We start from the raw sequence: 15031 nt of genomic DNA on the forward strand, positions 1-15031 counted from the left end.
AGTGCAGTATTGCTCCAGGGGAAGTGTTTCTCCAGGCAGTGAATTCTTTCAAATTGTATGATTTACACATTCTAAGATGCATAACCTTGTCTTGGACAAGGTTTATTTTATTTTACCTTTTCCCCTGGTGATTTGGTAGTTTAAGAGGAGTGGCGATTCGGCTTTCATTCATCTGTACGCGCTGTGCTAGAATCTTGGGTGAAATCATCTGTCATTTGTCTTGCTTTTTCTCACTCTGGATGGTTTCTCAGAATCGAGGATAGTTATGCAGATGTCTGTCAAGTGCCAGCTATTTATCAAGCTGTAGGTTCTAGTACAAAGAGAGACAGTCCAGGTTTACAGTAGTGAATGTCTGGGGGGCATCCTGGGATTTGAAACACAGGAGGCTCCCTCTGAGCACCAGGCAGCACTTCTGTGCTGTGTGCGTGTCAGAGCCCTGGCACAGGTTTCTCTGAGAGGTGGTGGATCTTCCTCCTTGGAGATCTTCAAAAGCCACCTGGACATGGTCCTACGCAACCTGCTCTGGGTGGCCCTGCTGGAGCGGGGATTGGACCAGATGGCCTCCAGAGGTCGCTTCCAGCTTCAGCCATGCTCTGATTCTGCAAATGACTTTAAGCATATAAGCAATAACTTGTGTAATAAAGATATTTTTAGATTTACTTGGTGTAGTTTCACCTTTTTATCCTTGAGTCCTACATGAGTAAACAGGGCGTTTAAAAACAGATCTTCATTTTACAAGAATCTCATTAAATGATTGGCATGGTAGGGTTATAAATTACTCCTCAGTTATATAGTAGAGAGTAAGGTTTAACCCTCTAAATTAACAATACAATAAGAGATGATAACCATTTAAAAATGCCTTGGGGAAAGCTAAAAACATTTTCAGTAAAGAGGGGAGAGATGATAGCTGCTTTGGAAACCTTCAGAGCTGTAGGAAATATTACACCCTTCTCCCATATCATAGGAGTATGCCTACAAGTAATAGAAATGATACAGTAGAAATCTGTCAGACCATCTGAACATCCTGGCATTTTTGTATTTGCCTTTTAAAGAACTAAATTTATGAGATCTTAAGCAAAATCTTTATCAGCTTTTTAATGTACTGAGCATACTTCTAGTAGTGTAAAGTTAGTGAGTGAAAATATTATTTGCGGTAATACCCTGTAACAAAGCACTGCCTGGTACTTTGTTGAGTGGCTGGTTAGGTAGAATTTTTGGATTGTTTTTTCCTTTCTAATCATGCTATGGGTTATGAACAGACAAATATTTTTTCTAGAAGAATGAGTATGTATTTTAAGAAATGTTTGAATGTTACTGCACAGCAGTGCAATGGTATCTGCAGAATGAAAGGACAGTGTTGTAGCTCTTTTAAGTGTAACGCAATATAGCAAAGCACTTTATGAAAATCAGAAATAAGTACTTACCCAGACACACAGGGTACTTTAAGTATGGTGGTAAAGGCAGGTATTCTTCACAGATTCTCAGGCTAATATTGTTTGACATTTTCATTAGCAATCTGGGTCATGGGGTACAGCATTTCATCAGATTAGTGGTTGAAGTTCAATGGAGAGGTGGCGAGGGACCCCGATATCCCATTTAGAGGGAACTCAAACTCAAGATGATAGAAACCTCTTGAAGTTCAGCAAAGGCGAGAACAAAGTCTTGCACCTGGGGAAAAAATACCCAATGTGTCAGTAAAGGCTGGGAATGGACTGACTGGGCAGCAGCTCTGCAGAAAGAAAGACCAGGGAGTTCTGGTGTACAAGAGGATGAACAGGAATCATCAGCATAGCATTGTGGCAACAAAGACCAGTTGCACACTGGGTTATATTAGAAAGAATCAACCAGTGGAAGGAATTATGTTTTCCCCCTTCTACTTGGCATTTGTGATGCCCCGTCTGTAATCTCGTGCCCAGTGCTGCCCACCTCCAAGTTGAGAGAGAGAGATCAACAAACTGAAAAAAGTCCAACTAATAAGGTGGCTGAGGGAAGAGCCAGGCTCTCCTAAGAAGTGAACAATGAAAGAGGAAGAGGCAGTCTCACATGTTGTAAGGGGAATTCTCACTGGATGTATGGAAAGAAACTACTCCCATGAGGATGGATAAGCACTGAGAGGTTGCCCAGAAAGAGTGTTTTTTCCCTCCTCATGTCAGCTTTCCTATATGCAGCTTTTGCTCTTTATATTATTTCCTGTGTTCAAATTAAATTTTGCTGCATTTGGATGCCCTCTTGTGTCTGAGTTAAGACTCTTGTAGTCATAAAACTTTGTGGACATCACTTGTAGTCCAGCAGTGTCATAGGTCTTTCAGTTCTCACTACATGGTTGCTAAGGATGGAGATACTGGGGAGTCTGAACAGCCCCACGATGACTGGGGGAAAAAAAAGGTAAATTTTTAGGGACTATTAAAGCATGTGGACAAGGGTAGCATTTTTCAGTCTTTTATTTTATTCCCTCAAAATTGAAGTTGGCTTTTCTTAACGATGTATGTGTTATGTCTCAGCCCTCTACTGAATGGAGGAAGGAAATACAGTAGCATTGGATCCTTTCTAAGACTAAGTTATTTCTGGCTTCTGGCTTGACCACTGAGGTACAGAAGTGATACTAGAAGATGCCTCTCTGTCTCACACTTGGGTCCTAGTGGAGGTTATTGGATCCCCAAGGACACTTGAAGAGGACTCAGATATGTGTTAGGGTATATGGATGGGGATGGAGATCTTCAGCGGCTTTTTCACACCCAAGCCATGACTGTGTATATGACAGGTTCATCATAGAAGCTATAAGTTGTTCCATGATATCTATAACATTGTGTGTAGTACTTGAGTTAATAGAGTTAGACATGTGATTTTGAATTTATGAGAAGTAGAGCAAAGTAGTAACACCATCTTAGTTTTCTTCATTATACTTATTAAAGTAAAAGAAATTAAATTCATGGAACATAAAGAATTATGATAAACTGAATGAAGGAGCTTCGTAATTATGGTATGATTGCTCTTATGCAAAATATACTCTTCCATCCTAATGCACAAGTAAGCGTAGTTTTTATTTAAACTTAAATAACTATCTCTTTGCTACCAGGGTGTTGGGACCAGCCCAACAAAGCCAAGGTGGTTTCTTGTTTATGACTGTATTTTGACCCTTCAGGATTTCTCAACTTCTCTAACTTTTCTAGTATGTCCTTTCATTCTGGTCCAAATACAAAAAAATAACTGGTACACCTTAACAATTACTTCTGAGTACAGATTTTGGTATTGGATTTGTTTTGTTTTGTTTTACTGGTGATGCAATTTATGGATAACTTAAATGTTCTTTGTGGAGGAAAAAAAACAAAAACAAAAACAAAAACACAAGGAAACAGCACTTTCAAAAAATATTGTATATAGTAAGACAAGTTTGGGTCTTCACACAGATCACATTTGTAGACTTAAAAGGTCAGGAGTATCTAAAGGAAAATTGCTGTTTGTTGTAAATATAAAGAATTCATGTGTACGTTCAGACCATTCTGCTTTGTTTTCTTTCCTCTTAACATTTTTTTTTTTGATTGCTACAATAATTTTATTTTAGAGAACATGGTTTTGAGGCAAGATCTTCCTTTTTTCCTTAGGAAGAATTTTGGTATAATTGCTTACCAGGCTTGTAATGAGAACCAAATTGTTTTTCTATTTCAAATGTGTGTACAAATCTAGGATGTGCTGATGGAATTGTTGGAGCAGTGTGCAGATGGGCTCTGGAAGGCAGAACGCTATGAACTGATTGCTGACATATATAAACTTATAATTCCCATTTATGAAAAACGGAGAGATTTTGAGGTACTAAATTCATTATAAGTAAACTTGAGCAAGGAAAAATTTCTGAGTTTTTTTTTTTAGTTTAACTGCATGACACATTACATATCACAGAACAAGATAATTAAAATAGTAACTGAAATATAAGCGTGTTGAAATGATTAATTTTAAATTATTTTAAATGTTTTTATTTCAAATAAATATAATTTATTAAAACTTAATCTTGCATATTGTCATTCTGATACAGGTGTTAAACATACTAGTAGTGTTCAATAAAATGGTCTTTTTAGTTGTTTTTAACTACAAGAGTATCATTCATAGTTGCTTTAAGATAGGAATGTTCTATGTTATTCTGTTACCCCATAATTATTTCATTTTATTTTTAGAGGCTTGCTCATTTATATGATACTCTTCATCGAGCATACAGTAAAGTAACAGAAGTTATGCATACAGGCAAGAGACTGCTGGGAACTTATTTCAGGGTAGCATTCTTTGGACAGGTGAGTGCCATTTAACTATCTTTACTGCAGTATGCAATAAGAAAAATCCTGTTTTATTTTACAAGGTGCACTCTCATCATTTGTGCTGATACCATGACAAAAAGCACGAGAAATGTGTTCTTTAAGAAATATTTACTGTCAATAACTTAATTTAAAACATTTGTCAATTCCAATACAATTCTTCCTTATTTTCCTCAGTAAATTTTTTGCCTTTTTTTCTTTTCCTTCTTTTATTTACTACCTTAAGGCAGCGGTAAGTTTTCTATAATGTCAGTTCCTAGCAATGTATTGACTTAATGTCTGTAGCGCTGCAGTGTGGTTTGCAAGGCTGCTTCTTAGATTGCTATGCATTAAGAGCCACTGCAAGTTAAAAAATAACATTAAGTTCCATCTGGAGAACAAATCACTCTTGTCTATACATCAGTATTGCATGCTTCAGACAAGAGTTCTGGCTGTGTATTGGACGGTTTCACATCCTCTAATATGTGTTTACACTGCATACGTATCAGTATGGTATCACGCAGTATGAAGTAATACATTTTCTACATGCATAGCCCAGTTGTGAATTGTTCAGCTGAGCATGGGGAATTGTAAAATATTCTGAGCAATATAACTTTACATGTATTCTGTTGTCTTTTATAACTTTATAGCAATACCAGTTTACAGACAGTGAAACAGATGTTGAGGTAATTACAGTGATTGCTTACAAAGCAAACAATGCAGTACAAACTACTGCATTTCACCGTAGTTTGATGTGGGTATTTTTGTCAACCTAGCCTGTGTTTACACATGATATGTTGTGCTTTCCTATTTTCTGTTTAATTTTATGACAAAAATATTTATTTTTTGATTTCAAACATGAACTCAGACATGTCTTTTTGTTTTAAATCAATCACCTGTTTCACTTTCCATGTACTACAAATTGCATTCAGTTACGGTTTTAAAACAAATGCTCTATGTAATAAAAATGAAGTGTATGCCAAAATAGTACAACACAAAATTAAGATGTTTACATAATTAAATTCCAAACCAATCAATTTTCAAATTTTAAAAACATTGTCAAAATATTCACTTGTGAATCAGGTAGTCCTACTGGGCAATGAGATCTCTGTTTTGGCAAGTGAAACAGTACCAAAAGTTCACTTTTTAAGATAAAAATAAATACTTTTTTTTATCTCAAAGACTTGGCACATCATAAAATTACAACAAAAAAATTAACTTTGAGTGTTTCCATTATCTTTCATTCATTTTGTAGTAGATAATTATTTTTTACTTCTGTTCCTGTTTTGTTTGTTTGTTTTTATTTTCTTTGGAAACCTCATTTTACTTAGGCTTAATTTGTTTATTTACATTTGCTTGAATCCTGATGTTAAATGTTTGTTTTTCAACCATAAATATTATGTTAATCAAAATAATTGTTCAATGTTGGTTATTATTTTTTCCCAAGATTTTGGTTATTTATTTTTTTACAGGGATTCTTTGAGGATGAAGATGGAAAGGAATATATCTATAAAGAGCCTAAACTCACTCCTCTTTCAGAAATTTCTCAGAGACTCCAAAAACTCTACTCTGACAAATTTGGATCTGAAAATGTCAAAATGATTCAGGATTCTGGCAAAGTATGTTTTCATTCTCTTTTAAGAATTCCAATATACAACTTCCTTTCACTAATCAATTTGAAATAATGTGGGATCACTTTGCTTTATTCGTTTAATATCCAAACGTATCTAAAAATTCCGCTGGTTGAAGGGTATGGCAGAGCTATCATCTTCTATTAAACTTACACTTAAGGACAGCCAAAACACTAAATACTACATTTTTGTAGTATTTACAATTAGTAGTATTTATTACTACTACTACACTTTTGCCAGTGTAGGATTAGACTGCAGGTCTCCCAGGATATTTATCCCTAATCATTTTTACTCGGGACATGCTACTAGGAAAAAATCTGCTTTAAAGGTGCTTCTCACGCCTACCCCCACCTCACTCCACCCTCACCAAAGCCTGATTAAATATATTTCTGAGATAAAATTTGCCATTTATATCTTTAGAATAGTATAATTCAGTTAATTGGGAGGGACCTTCAGAGCCGATCAAGTCCAACTGCAACTTTGACCTCTTGTAGTCCCCTCTTGATGCTTTTAAGGTAAGGTTTGCCATCACAATAGCTGGAGCCACTGAACAAAAGAGGATTGTAGAAGCCCATAGGCTGAGAAGATCTCATACTGCACAAGATGCCTCTCTGCATTCCTTTCATTCCATTCCTTAACCAATTCAAGGCTTTACACTTTACACTGATTTTCTCATAATATCCTCTTTTCTGTTCCTTGATTCTGCGAGATCACACAGTGCTGTGTTTCTCCACTTGGAAGTGCAGCAGTGGTGGGCTTTTCAGTACTCTTAACTCAAACTGGAACTTCAAAAGGAGAGAAGAACATATGCAGGGGTTTAACTTAATGTGTTGGAAGACAAGAGAGTTATACTGCACTCCATTTTTCACAGTTCTTCCTGTGTACTCTAAATAAAGGCTTTAAATATATTTTTTATTTCTGTGATTTCTCTTGAAATCCAGTATTCACTGTTAAGCTTGAACAAAACTGCATTATTTTTTTTACTGCAGTTTTGAATGCAGAAAATAATGGTAGTGGTATGTGTTTTTTTTTTTTCTTCTTTTATATACTACCTTAAGGCAGCAGTAAGTTTTCTTTAATGTCATTTCTTAGCAGTAAGTTTTCTTTAATGTTAATTCTTAGCGATGTATTGACTTAATGTCTGTAGCGCTGCAGTGTGTTTTGTTAGAGAAGTCCTACGAGAGCATTAGCGTTTGCTAAGTTTGCAGTAATTCACAGATTGAGACCAAATTTAATTTCTGAAATTTGTGTAACTACAATTAAATCAACTTTATTCACAATGTAGCTATTTGGTGTTTTTTCTTCCACATTTTTAAGGTAAATCCAAAGGATTTAGATTCAAAATATGCGTATATTCAAGTTACACATGTAATTCCATACTTTGAAGAAAAAGAGTTGCAGGAAAGAAAAACAGATTTTGAAAGGACTCATAACATTCGCCGCTTTATGTTTGAGATGCCTTTTACTCAAGCTGGTAAAAGACAAGGAGGAGTAGAAGAACAGTGTAAACGACGGACTGTTTTGACAGGTACTCATTGGACTGAAATTTCCTTTAAAAGAAAACTGTTCTTTTATATATATATACATATACACACACACACACACATATACACACACTTATTTCTTGATACTAGGCTTTTCTGTATGTTTTATGCTTTTCCTGAAAAAAATCCTTTAGAGGATTTCACACGACTTTTGGGAGATTACAAGAACTGCAAAGTAGTCAAGAACATAGTTAGACAATGATTTGTGAAACAATCTTTTAAAATGAGTATGTGTTTGAAAATAATACTCAAAAATATTGTATGCAAGCATGCTTGTAAACCACCATCTGAGAATACATAGGTAATTGTATGGTTTCTTAATGCTGAAGTATTAGGAAAAGAGAGTAAAATCTTGTATTTCACTATGTTCTTGCTACTCTTCACTTATAGCTATCAGTGAAAATGTTTTCCATGTTTTCAGTCAAAACTAGGCTTTCATACTGGTTCCCTCAAGGGATAATCCTCTTTTTTTTTGTCCTTTTTCTTTGACCTTCAAGAGCTATGAACCTGCTGACTACTTTTCCTTGATCTTATAAAAAGACTGTTTTGTCTCTGTTGAAAGTGTGAGCTTGTATATCACTGACTTAGTGTAGTGGTAAATGGAACTTACAGGAATTAATAATATCAGCTGTCCATAGCTAATACTTGAGAGGAAATAGAAAGTACAACCTTGCCTGTTCTTAGTTCTATTACTCCTTAAGATATGTGTATGATAAGGAATTCTTTTTAAACTTCTTCTATGAATTAAGTTTGTATGGTTTATTTCTTGGTTATTGTTAGTAGTAGTACCAACAGTCTTTGTTTACTTTAATATATGTCAAGCTATGCGTACTTGACATTTTCAATATTTTGTTTCCCTGTACTCCTAGTAGTATTTCTAGTCATTTAATGTGTTAATAAATTGGGCAACAAATTATGCCAAAATGAGATTTTTCACATAAAATCCTATCGACGTACACCTTATTCAAAAACATTTTTAACACTACATTAAGCTCAATTCTGTCCGTAGCTATACATTGTTTCCCGTATGTGAAGAAGCGCATTCCAATAATGTACCAGCACCATACTGATTTAAACCCAATTGAAGTAGCCATTGATGAAATGAGTAAAAAAGTCGCAGAACTCAGGCAGCTTTGTGCTTCAGCTGAAGTAGATATGATCAAATTGCAGCTGAAGCTACAAGGAAGTGTCAGCGTTCAGGTAAGACCATATACATTGCCATTCAGCTATTTCGCTTCTTTCTGTCTCTGAAAAAGTATATAAATAGTATTTTGTTATTGGTTTCAATTCTGTACGTTCAAGAATGTTCTAAGTTAGAAATATGCTTATTGTTTGCGGTTATTCCCAGAAGAGGAAAAGCAGTAAAAGTATTTCCTATAAACACTGACGATTTGACAGTTACATGAAAGGACTAAGATTGCATCTCTGGAAACTACGGTGGTCTGAAACTAGAATAAAGTAGTGACTTCCCAGCCAAGCATGAATTAACGTATTTCGCCTAGGTGTAGGCTTGCTCGCATTAGGTTCAACAGGGTCATTGTTGGTTTTATATTTTGATAAGGCAGCTAAGGAGATGAAGGGGGAGGACAAAATAGAGGAAGAAGATAATAGGAGAAAATCTAAATGTGCAACATTTTGTTTTGCTTAAGGCAAACAAGAACTGAAGAAACCCTTAGACCCACCAAACTATGGTACACACAGTTTATACTGTAGCAAATACAAATCAAAATGATAAGGATCTTAAGAATGCAATAATAAAAGTGCTGCTGTTATTTTTTAACTGATTCAAAACAAAGGAGCGGCAAACACCGTTATCTCAAATGAACTGTTGTCATGTTGAAGAAAAAAGGGAAAAAGATAAATTAAAAAAAAGTTTCAGAATCAGGTAGTTGTCAAGCTAGCATCTGGGATGAGGAGAAGGGAGGGGCTCTTACAGAGTCACAGAATCATCTAGGCTGGAAGAGACCTCCAAGATCACTAAGTCCAACCTCTGACCTAACACTAACAAGTCCTCCACTAAACCATATCCCTAAGCTCTACATCTAAACGTCTTTTAAAGACCTCCAGGGATGGTGACTCCACCACTTCCCTGGGCAGCCCGTTCCAGTGCCTAACAACCCTTTCGGTAAAGAAGTTCTTCCTAAGATCCAACCTAAACCTCCCCTGGTGCAACTTTAGCCCATTCCCCCTCGTCCTGTCACCAGGCACGTGGGAGAATAGACCAACCCCCACCTCGCTACAGCCTCCTTTCAGGTACCTGTAGAGTGCGATAAGGTTGCCCCTGAGCCTCCTCTTCTCCAGGCTGAACAGTCCCAGCTCCCTCAGCCAATACTGTTGCTATAAATGTATAATAGGGATGAGTCAGACATCACTCAATCCCCTTCTTATGTAGCTGCCATAATAGCACAATTACATTTTTACTGATTTAGAGTTGCAGAATTTTCAGCTTGTTTTCTGTGGATAAGTGGACCAGTAGATTTCAATAGATAAGCTGTAGTAGATTTAGCTTGTTTTCCCACCTTAATTTCATAAACAGAGGAGACATAGCGTAAATATCAGCAGTTACTTTGCCTTTGTCATCAGTAAAGTGGTTTCTTTGTGCCAGGACAGGTTCTGAGTGCTGTACAGACCTCTTGTGCCCTTATGTTACAAATTCAGTAGTTTTCCTATGAAATAAGGATGTGTTTGGTTTTTATATGCAGGGGGAAAGGGAGGGCATTTATTTATTTATTTGAACTCAAATGTGTTCTAAGAAATTTAAATCAGGCATTCACCTGTGTCATCTGTTATTGCTAAGAAAGTATTTCAGAGAACTGACTTTATTTTGTAATTCTTGTTCTTAGGTTAATGCTGGTCCACTAGCATATGCAAGAGCTTTCTTAGATGACACAAACACCAAAAGATATCCAGACAATAAAGTGAAGCTCCTAAAGGAAGTTTTTAGGTACCTTTTTTTTTTTAATAAATAGATAAGAATTCAATGAAATATTTTTTTAAATAAAGTTTAGTCTAGCATTTTGAATTATTCTTTTGGATTTTGTATTCCTTCTTGAGATCTTTCTTATTATTTTATCTAAATCAGGCAATTTGTTGAAGCTTGTGGGCATGCTCTCGGTATAAATGAGCGACTTATAAAGGAAGATCAGTTGGAATATCAAGAAGAAATGAAAGCCAACTACAGAGAAATGGCGAAAGAGCTTTCTGAAATAATGCATGAACAAGTATGTCCTGAAATTAATTTATATATACCACTACTGAGAACGTAGCTATAATGTGAAGCCAGTAGGAAAAGTGTACATTATGCTTTACATCAGAAGATTGTGTTGGTTTTATTTCTATTGGAGTTTAAGCATATCATGGAATTTTGGAACTTCTCTTTTTTCTGTGTGTGAATTTTCTGCAGGTGCTTTCTTGATCTTCAGAATTAAGTCCTATGCATTAAGAAAATTAATCTTGTTGGCATCAGTATGTTTTTCTTAGGAGAGTAAGATTACAGTAAAGATAAAAACAAATTTAATGACACAAATGCATGTGTCACTCATACTTAATGCATCTACAGGGATCTTCATTCAGTGATCCAGAAAGTTCATTTTAATCTATACTTCCTGATAACTGTAGGGTAATTTCATCTGCAAGCTGAACCCTTTTTATTGAGATTTGAAGATGTAAGCATTTGCTTTTGCAAGAAAGAGTTAAGCCATCTTGCAAGAGGTATTTCTACACATTTTCTTGATGGAACCAACTACAGACAAGCTGGAGATATGGGAAAAGAAAAAAACAGAACTCTCTACAAACAAGATTAAGGACCTTGCATCTAGAATCTGTGGTAGAAATGCCTCCTGACTTCAGAGGCAAGGATATTATCTCTAGGAGTATGGGAGAGGTCAAAGATTCATGGTTAATGCCTACTTCCTTTAAGTTTTTATTCATCACACTCATCACTTCAGGTTCTGTTTCTTTAATGCACTGTTATTTGTATAATTTTTTCCTAGAGCCCCAGAGTGGCTTATAGGTCTTACCTCAAGACTTGTATTTCTGGCCCACAAGAAATACCTGTGTTTTCTTAAATATTTTACCTTACTAATACATATTTCTATGAGACTTCCTTAAATGTATGGCCATAACAGCATCTTTTCTTAGACCTAGGAACCAGTGCATGCCAGTCTGGATAAACAGCTGATGCAAAGAGGAGTTCTGTTTCCTTCATCTTTACAAATAAAAGAGGCTTTACTCTGGGATCAAATTTTATGTGAAAAATCAAGACCTACCCGAGGCATTCTGTCTAGTTGTCATTTAAATGATCTATTAATCTTCCAGCATTTCTCAGGTTTACATCCTTCAGACATACAACAACTTTACCCATTTACTATTTTTTGACATCTCCAAATTAGTCTATTATGATCCAAGAAATATTGCTGAACTCAGTGCAAGATGTATATATTTAAAAAATTTTCACGTGTGAGTTTCCAAAGACTGAGGATAAGAAAAAGCATATAAGGCCCGAAACCTTAGGAGTAAATCAAATTGGCTAAGAGTGAGCAGAGACAAGGAGCAAACTGACACTGTAAGACAGTGTGAACAGAATATGAAAGTACATCACTGACTGTAGTAATGTGTACGACTGGTCTTCTACTGTGCTTTGTTATACAAATGTAATTAGTTGTAAATAATTAAAACATGCCATGTAAAAAATTATAAAAAAAAGATTCATCACACCTTGAAGTCTTAGAATCATGAAGGCCTTCACTGAAATCTATAAAAATGTCAACTTTATATGCCTGCCCTTTGGTGTATTTGGAAAGAAAAAAATATCTCACAATGTTTTGCTCTGTTATTGGAAGAAAAAAAAAAAGCTCTCTTATAATAGTGTGGTGTTTAAAGAATTGCAAAAATGTTGTTATGAAAATAGAGAAAATCTTAATGGACTTTTCTTCTTTTCCCTCTGCTGCTTGCAAATACGATCAGATGGGATGGTAATTAATTTTCTTTACTTTTGCTCTTAGTTTGTCTAAATCTTTATATAATTCCTTCTAGCTAAGGATGAATCTTCATTTTCGTCATAAAAAGCATACCTTATTCAGAACAAGTTTGCTCTTTCTCCTCTTATTCGTTCTATAGGTGAGAAGGTGCTCTTAGGTGACCCTGCTTGAGCCAGGGAAGTTGGTAGGGGGGCTTCAACTCAATCAGTCTGTGATTCTGTTATACAGCTGAGAGTAGTACTTCCAGTAATCTTTTGCAAGTCTATATTAACTCAGAAAATGCTGTCTCAGGCATGATGAGCACAAAATTTATAGTATTTTGAAAGAACAGAATCTAGTTGTACTGATGGTGATAGAAAAGCTGTCTTAGTGCCAAAGCCACATACCTGGAAATATGAGATACATCACACAATTGATGTATCTCATATTTCTAAATGTGGCGTCGGTAAACATATGGCTGTTAAGAATTAAGATTTTTTGGTGACTATCAACAGCTGTGTTTAGATAGCTGTCTTATAAATGCTCATGTCCTTTTGGAACGCTTTGGTAAATGCATGTTTTCCATTTTAAGATTACTCCGGTTGAAGAGAAGGCCAATGTTATGCCCAATTCGCTACACATTTTCAACGCCATAAGTGGAACTCCAACAAGCACAACAGTTCATGGGATGCCCAGTTCTTCTTCAGTTGCATGATTGTTTTGTAAAGTATGGTGTTTGCTTTTGGGGGTTGGGGGCTTTTTTGTTTTTGTTTAAGTATGTGGATTTGCTTCATTGTGTGCAAACTCAGGATGATTTTGAAGCTAAATGTTGGGCACGTACAAACTGCATAATTCATATGAAAGTCTGAGCACACTTAGATATCAAGGTAGACAGTGATAAGCAAATAGCAATTACTGGTAATAGTTTTTTAGAGTAAGTAAAGGAGACGCACATATATTTTTTAATCTTGCCGGTAACATTTAAAATATTCACAGTGTCATCGCAGAAGTGCGTATTGGGAAGTTATAATGTTGAAGTAAATTTCTCTCTTTCGTTAGGAAGTATTATCAAAATGAATTGCACATTACAAAAAGTGTTGTGGGATGTAATTTTGCAGATATGTAACATTCAGGTGTTCTTTTTGTGTATGGCACATAGAGATTGATTTCAAGTACAAGAACTATTTTGGGACTAGACAGAGACACTAGTTTTTTGGGTTTAATGGAACTGACAATAGTAGTTTTTGTACCATTTGGCAAATTGTTGTGCTTTATTTTATACCTTGTTGCATTTTGGAAGTACGTGAGCTTGGATCTTACTAAACAACTAAATACAACCAAAGGTCTGTATTAATGAACAAGGAGTTATTCTAAAATATCAATAGTATAGTAAACTGGTATGTACATATTGTTTGTTAATACAGTCCATGCAGTCTGTACATAAATGTATTACATTTCTAAACATTTTTTAATATTCATACCAGCTCCTATCATGCTTTCAGTTTATTGTGAAAATTTGCTCATTCCAAGTATATGCAGACTTTACAGTTCATTTATTCCTGTATATAAATAAGTGCAATATAAAGATGTATACAGTCTTTGCTATGTTAGGTTTATATGCATTTATTAAAAGAAAAAAAAAAAAAAACAAAAAAAAAAAAAAACACTTTTTTGCCAAAGCAATGAAGTATGTAATTGGTGATCATGGTTACTGTGGTAAATGGTGGTATAATTTAAAGCTTTTTCCATATTCTTATTCTTTTAAGACATTAATTTAGTAATTTTATATTTGGGGAAAATAAAGGTTTTTAATTTTATTTAACTGGAAGCACTGTCCTGCTGTAATTAAACATTCTGTACTACATCTATATTAAAAAGAAAAAAGTAGTTACTTTTCTCATTGTGTGCTCTGGTTTTTACTTTAGATGTGTCCCCGAGATTGGGAAAAGATGAAAGCTTGATCAAAAAAAAGGGGGGGGGGCTGGGGGGCAGGGAATTAAAAAAAGAAAGAAAGGCTTTTGGTAGCCGAAGTGTGAGATTAGATGCAGAACATTCTGGTGTGTTTTCTGTATTTCTTGACAACAGAGGATTGTAGGTTATTAGTTAAGACGTGAGTTTTGCATCCATCATGTTTGACCCAAGTAATATGTTGTAACTAAAGGTTGTTATTCACTGTTACAGTTAATATTAGGAAGTCTTCAAAACTCTTCATCAGATGACAATAGGATTTTTTTCCAATGTAATTTAAGGTTTACTGTCATTTTCTCTAGCATAACATGAAATTCTTACGTCAGCATTAAACATGAAAGATTTTTCCAAACAACTCATCCTGGCACTGGAAAATTCTGCTTTTTCCAGCTATGTTTAGTTTCCATTTAATATTTTAAGAATTAGTATAAGATTTAACCAGCCTTACACCAACATAATTTTCAAATTAATGGAAGTGAGTGGTCAGATGTTTTTCAAGTGTGTGAAGGGAAAAAAAAAGATGCTTATCAGTCTGGAACAGTTATCTGTCTATGTATGAGCAGATGCTGGTAACTGCTGAGTATGCTCAAGCTGGCTTTTAGTGTTTGAAAAAATGGAATTTGAAGCCCAGAAGAAATCTGAACAGG

General features: G+C 35.2%; 1 protein-coding gene across 15 annotated transcripts in view; it reads left to right on the forward strand.

Moving 5' to 3' along the window:
* Window positions 1-14313, forward strand: part of DOCK9 (dedicator of cytokinesis 9) — a 129823-nt gene extending 115510 nt beyond the window's left edge. For 8 of the 15 annotated variants that reach the window (XM_035318815.1, XM_035318919.1, XM_035318792.1 and 5 more), the window contains exons 46-55: window positions 3685-3807; window positions 4170-4283; window positions 4531-4536; window positions 4934-4969; window positions 5756-5902; window positions 7232-7442; window positions 8468-8658; window positions 10302-10402; window positions 10541-10679; window positions 13009-14313. In XM_035318815.1, the coding sequence (XP_035174706.1) occupies window positions 3685-3807; window positions 4170-4283; window positions 4531-4536; window positions 4934-4969; window positions 5756-5902; window positions 7232-7442; window positions 8468-8658; window positions 10302-10402; window positions 10541-10679; window positions 13009-13131 (1191 nt within the window). In that variant the 3' untranslated portion in view covers window positions 13132-14313. Of the gene's footprint in view, window positions 1-3684; window positions 3808-4169; window positions 4284-4530; window positions 4537-4933; window positions 4970-5755; window positions 5903-7231; window positions 7443-8467; window positions 8659-10301; window positions 10403-10540; window positions 10680-12423; window positions 12432-13008 lie in introns of all 15 variants that reach the window. The other 7 variants (XM_035318886.1, XM_035318858.1, XM_035318800.1 and 4 more) reach the window with 2 other exon arrangements.
* The last annotated feature ends 718 nt before the right edge of the window (window positions 14314-15031 follow it).

Source organism: Oxyura jamaicensis, chromosome 1 (genome assembly GCF_011077185.1).
Source record: "Oxyura jamaicensis isolate SHBP4307 breed ruddy duck chromosome 1, BPBGC_Ojam_1.0, whole genome shotgun sequence".
NCBI classification, from domain to species: Eukaryota; Metazoa; Chordata; class Aves; order Anseriformes; family Anatidae; genus Oxyura; species Oxyura jamaicensis.